We start from the raw sequence: 6429 nt of genomic DNA, 5'->3' as shown, positions 1-6429 counted from the left end.
TGAAGTGTACAAGTTACCAACTACCAACTTTGAATTACAGGAAATGTTTAATACCTATACTAAATTTAAAACATAAATGCAGGATTTCCACACACACAAGCATGTAGGGGCATGTTTAAAACCTAAAATAACAAACCAATCACCATCCTGGGAAAGGCTGCTGACAAAAACAGATACAGTATCCTAGTTATCACCAGTGATGTGGGGGTGTGTGTGTGTGTGTGTGTGTGTGTGGGTGGGTGGGTGGGTGTGCGCGCTGACCTTGAGGTCGCAGGTGGTGTTGATGAGCAGGTTGGAGGGCTTGAGGTCACGGTGCAACACGTTGGCTGAGTGAATGTACTTGAGGCCTCGCAGGATCTGGTAGAGGAAATAGCAGACGTGGTCATTGCTCAGCTTCTGGCTCTTCAGCAGCTTGTACAAGTCCGTCTCCATCAGAGTCTGCACAATGTAGCTGGAGGGGCGGCAGGTCAAGGACGACGACGACAGGGCAGACGGTATTAACTGACACCAACATAAATTTATGAACAAATCCAAGAGTTGCTGAGCCATATTTGTTCTACTTACAGACTTCACTAGACTTGTGTCTCATTGGGAAAACTGAGACAGCAAGACTTAAATTTTGTCAGGTTGGTCAATGAAGTGCAATAACTGTGTGGCAATAATTTTGTTCCTCAAATCATGAACAACATGAAACAACCACAACTAGCAACTAAAATATCTAGTGTCTCGTTTGAAAGTTATTCTACGAACACACCGGACAAACACAGTTGCAAAAGACCCAGAGGAGGCTAAAACCTCTGCTCTAATAGTGAGAAATGCTCTGTGGCTAAAAAAAAAAAAATAAAATAAAAATCAACACACAAGATCTTATAAAAGTCTGCCATACTGGAATGTTGTTAAGAGTGCAACAGAGATACGGTTACAATATCTGGCATTGTGCAATGTTGACATGTGGGTAAAATGTTTCAATATGTTTTTAGATGTCCGTTTGTCTGTAGATTGGAAATTATGTTTATATAATATTTATTCTTTTTTAATGTACGCAGCATCGCTGAGCCCAAAACAAATTTCCCCACCGGTAGGGCTGAGTGATATGGCCAAAAATGTTATCGCGATAAAAACATTTCATATCATTCGATAATTATCACGATAAATGTCAAATCGTTATTTCTTTCAAGTTTAAAGGCTGATTTTTGCTCCTGACTGAAAATTGAAGAAACCAGATAGTTAATTATGTGGTTAAACTTTTCTTTATGGTCAGAATGAGACAAACACTTGATGCCAAACAGTGGATCACTTAACAAATCTGACGGAGACCATTCACAACTATTATGATAAAAAACAAAAAATAGTAAATCTTTTTTCAGTCCGTTTTCCTCCACAGGTCAAATTGGCCCGACCCTCGAATGTTTTAAATCACGTCTTAAAACCCACTTGTTTTCCCTGGCTTTTAACCCAGCATGCAAGCTGTTTTATATGAGTTTTTATGTTTTATTTCTTTTTCAGCACTTTGTAAACCTTTGTTTTTTTAAATGTGCTATATAAATAAAATGGATTGGATTATTATTTTACTGCCCAGCCCTACCCACAGGGACAATAAAGTATATCGTATGGTACAAGCTTTTTTGCTGTAAAGATGGTCGGTCCAGACTAAAATATCCCGACATTTTTGTGTAGATATTCATGGTCTCCAGAAGAGGACTCCTAATGATCACATTGTGACATGAGGTTCACATTTGTGCTTGAGTAAACTACAACGACTGAATGGATCATATCCTCGCCACGATGAGCTGACTTTTCATCTAGCAACACCATCAGGTCAAAATTTAAATTTTTCAATTTCTTTGGTTTATGACCATCAGCCTCAGCTGTACTTTATGTTTAATGCTAGTTAGAAAATGTCAGCATGCGAACACCCTAAACTAAGATGGCAAACACGGTAAACATTATACCTTCAAAACATCAGCATGTTAGCATTGTGAGCCTGTTAGCATTTAGCTCAATGCACCACTGTACCTAAGTGCAGCCTCACATGGCTGTAGGGTCTTAAGTCTTGTTGACTAACAGACCCTAGTATGCAACGCTATATACAGAAGGAACCACTAACTGGATTTGGTTACATCTGCCCTAATCACGATTCATCACAAGCCAACAGCACAATACAACAAAGTGGAGCAACTAAGATCAAACAAACAAAAAAAACAACAACAAGAAGAAACGGCCACAAAAAAAACACAAGGACATCACACATGTCCTTTCAGTTTTCCAGTGGACAAAGCCGCTTTTCATAGAGAAACTGCCGGGGCAGCAACTCATTGACCCTCCGTGCCTACAGTCCACTGCTAGCCGCTCTGCAAGTGATCACAACGGTTGCTCAAGACCTGACCTGAATAATGTCGGTAAATAATAACATGCTGCATCAAAACTAGTCCAAATACTCCAATGATCATCCAGTTAACACAGGTATTAGATAAAAAGTTTAAAAGTGTAAAGCTGAGATTAAACGGAGACAGTTTGAGTTAATGTCCGACATCACAGAGTACTTCTTACATGTTTAACTCTACAACATGGCAACACATCTGCATTACTTTAAAATGTCTTTTGCATTAACTTTGATTCGAAACACACAGCTATTAAACAAAAATCTATGTACAAGCTGTGATTTAGAATAATTATCAGTAACACCTCAAAACAATTCAAAGTGTTATTTATACATATATTTTACATTTAGCTTGTCCAGCCCTAACCGTCAAGAACACCACGATTGTCTCAAAGCTTTTCTCCTTATTAAAAAGGATCAGAGTGTAGGATTTACGCATGATATGGCTCGACTTGACTCTACACGCTTTTGGTCCCAGATACTTTTATCTACTTTGTTTTCCACTGCAGATAGTACCCCCGCAATGTAGAGAGGCGACACCACGTGAAACTGCCCCTGCGTCATCTTCAAACTTTACTTTTCCAGCAGTTGTGAAACACGTGGCGGCTTTACTTTGGTCTCGAGGAGCTGCAGCCTTTGCTCACTGAAAAACTATAACAAACATTGTACATTTACTGCTAAACGGACAAGTTCACTCACCACTAACCCCTTCCTCTACGCTGCTCGCATTCACCGTCACTCTCTGCCACCCGCGCTCTCTCTCTCTCAACCACACACTCGCTACGCACACGACAAGGAGCGGCGCTACTTTTGTAACAGGATATCAAAGGGTGTTCTTGATACATCTACATTTCATCAACTGACCACAGCGTGGTTTTGTGGGCTTGGTTTGTCCATTCTGGTCTACTGCAGAAACATGCTGGTGCAACATGGCGGACTCTGGACGAGGACCCGCTCTCTGTGTATATATTAATTAATCATTTGCTCATTCTAAGGTAACGAACGATTTTTAATTTCAGGTGAATATACATTGATGAAAACACGCTGGTCTTTTAACTGAACTCTTGGTCAAAGATCTACGGTAAAGGTATAGTGAGTGAAAGCGGGATTAATAACTCCTTGTTTATTTGTTTGGTTTAATCGTAACATGAAAACACACTGCCTCAGTACATTTTTAAGTCAGGAGCAGTCACAGCAGAATTCTGAAAATGAACAAACAGAGCTGTAGCAATAAACTGGTTTCTCTTTTGTTTGCCCCCCCCCCCTCAAAAAACAAAAATGTGACTTTTGATAAAAGTACTGATTTGGAGGCTGCACTACAGCAACTTAGCAAAATCAGTTTAATCCTCTGTAATAGTTGGATTCGATCTAAATTTGGGGAATAAGTGAAGTGCATGAACAGCATGCAGTGAGCCGCTTCCTGTAAGGCAGGGTTTTCAAAGTCTAAGACTTTGGGCATCCCCACAGACAAATCTTGAGAAAAGGTGCCCCTCACCACCAGTTTACTTGTTTAGTTTCGCTCAATTCCTGGATGCCTTTGTGATCATGATTATGTTATTTGATCTCATAGACACTCAACAATTGAGGCAAAATGGCCTAATATTGCTGTTTGACTAACTTCAGACTCCACAAAATAGATTAAAAAAAAAAAGTCAGTCCTAATGCATTTTAGTTTCTGACGCTGGTAATGTAGGAAAAACAGTTCACCAAAACCACTGTATCTCTGAACTCTCATTAACCAAGTCACACACTAACATTACTAATATAATAAGTAATGTAATATTGTTTGATTTCCATTCACTGAGCCTCCCCTGAAATTGTTAGGAGCCCCTCTGGGGAGGCTCGCCTCACACTTTGAAAACCTCTGCTGTAAGGCATTAAAAAGGATACACATCCCTCATGTTGTCAATGTGCCGTGCCCTGAGAATGTCGTTGATGCCGATGATATTCTCATGGTGGAAACGCAGCAGGATCTTGATTTCCCTCAGCGTGCGCTGGCAGTATGTCTGGTGCTCAAATGGGCTGATTTTCTTGATGGCTACGCGCTGGCTTGTCACGTTGTCCACAGCAGAGCTGGATAGGGTGGAAGTGGAAAGAAGCACAAAACAGGTCTCATATTACACACTGTACAATTCATGCACAATGACGGTATCAGAAACTGGGCTAACGCTAATCTCCAAAAGGGCGTTGCAGACGGCCAATATGCACAGGAGACATTTCTTTTTGTGCCGATATGTGGTGAAGCTCTGTAGATGTAGGCCTGAGTGTAGGCGGAGAATAGAGACCAGGCTGGGACCATGGGACCCTTGAATTTATTGTTTATCCCCCTGTAGGTTTTGGGACCCAAATTATGAAAACCCATCACTGCCTTGGTTTTTACAGAGAACCTCAAAAGGAACAACAGTTACATCACATCTCTCCTATTGGTAAAGGCCTACTCTCTTATTGCACAACACACAGCATAAACTGGGCACGTTCACACGCTTGTGAACCTATTTCCAATGACTGAAATACTATGACAAGAACAAACAGCACTGGTTGTGCGCATTGGTTAAATTCATATTTGGAGCCATCTGTACACCTGGATCATGATGAGCGTACTGGTGCGAATCATATGATCAAACTAATTGGTTTTCTGTCACTGTACCAACCAGTGGGTGCTGGCAGTGTTTACAAACACAAAATGCTGCACAGTGGAACCACATGACCACGATGACACTGACAGAATGGTACCGTGCTGTCACACTCCTGTGTGAACATGACAGTCTACACGGCGTGTCTTGTTGAAATGGACGTGTGGGCTCAGCTCTCGTGCTAACGTCCACTGACACGCAATGCGGTCACATCTGATCGCGTTCACAATTCAGCCTCGATAGCAATGACTTGGCAGCGATGTCAAGTGCAACAGGGTTACTTAACATTTCCAACAAGGCTGTAGATCTCATACAGCGATAACACGAGGAAAGGCCTCGCTACAACTGACAAATCCCTCTCGCATCCTCTGCAACAGCTTTGCTGCAGGCTTAATGTTCAGCAAACACAGCTCCTGTAGATATGAATGTGATTGTGTGACTGATGCCGGACGTATAAAATGGCTCCAGCGATAACTAACTCAAATTTGCGGTCAAATGTAGTCTGCAAAAGGTTTATCATGGGAGAGCAACCTACGTCCTGCGCAATCACTCCCAATTATGTTTCCTGTAAAGCTCATAGCCACGCCTGTAAAGTTAGCTAGTCGGCTAACCTGCTAACCACAACATTAGCTGCCTTCAGGTTCCTCAATGTGTGAATGTTGGGCAGATGCACTCACTATTAATGCACGACGCTTGTTGAATACAACAGCTGAGGTTAGCTGTCTAACAAACAGCTAATGTTAGCGAGCACTTCTGATTCAGATACTACTACGGCCCAACAGAGACGACAACTTACCAAACCATTCCGTAAGCCCCCTCCCCGATGTAAGACAGGTTCGTGTAGCGGGGGCCCACATCAAACATCTGGCCCTTCACGGACTCGCACCCGGGCTTGGGTCCCGCAGGTGCGGGCGCTACATCATGGGCCACCGTGCAAGCCGCCCCGGCAGCAGCGCTGTTGGAGCCTGCGGCCCCGACCGCTGCGGTGCCGCTTGAATCCGCCATTCTTCCTCTCCGAACCGCTCCTGCACTGTCACTGAGTCTCACCGAGGGACCGCCGCCGCTCTCTGCACGGTTTGACGTCTGTCCGGGGCTTTAACCGAGCGGATTGTTAGATTAACGGAGCAGAGCGACTCGACTAGGGGCCTCGCTACTACTGGAGAGTAAATGGATTTCGTTCGCGAGCGCGGATTTGGTCTCAGCACCGAGCGTAAATGCGCGTGCTAAACTACTGTAATACTGGTGTGTTAGATTTGCACACTAGAGTGACTTGTTTGGGCGGAGTCGCGTCATTAGGCCACAGGCGCCGCCTATTCAGTTCCGATGTTGTAGCGAAACAAGCGCGATCTGCCAAATAAACATGCAGCAGCCACAGAGTGGGCGTGCCGAAATATGTTGCATGCTGCCTGTTGACAA

At 43.2% G+C, this 6429-nt stretch overlaps 1 protein-coding gene across 1 annotated transcript in view; it reads right to left on the bottom strand.

Annotated features, from left to right (window-relative positions):
* Positions 1 to 6255, bottom strand: part of mapk3 (mitogen-activated protein kinase 3) — a 17590-nt gene extending 11335 nt beyond the window's left edge. The window contains exons 1-3 of the mRNA XM_046074943.1: positions 5810 to 6255; positions 4271 to 4453; positions 262 to 451 (exon numbers count right to left, since the gene is read on the bottom strand). Coding sequence (XP_045930899.1) covers positions 262 to 451; positions 4271 to 4453; positions 5810 to 6018 — 582 coding nt within the window. The 5' untranslated portion in view covers positions 6019 to 6255. The remainder of the gene's footprint in view (positions 1 to 261; positions 452 to 4270; positions 4454 to 5809) is intronic.
* Positions 6256 to 6429: the final 174 nt, after the last annotated feature.

This window comes from Micropterus dolomieu, linkage group LG02, assembly GCF_021292245.1.
Source record: "Micropterus dolomieu isolate WLL.071019.BEF.003 ecotype Adirondacks linkage group LG02, ASM2129224v1, whole genome shotgun sequence".
Taxonomy (NCBI): Eukaryota; Metazoa; Chordata; class Actinopteri; order Centrarchiformes; family Centrarchidae; genus Micropterus; species Micropterus dolomieu.
The sequence above is the reverse complement of the archived record's forward strand: the minus strand, read 5'-3'. Positions and strand labels throughout refer to the sequence as shown.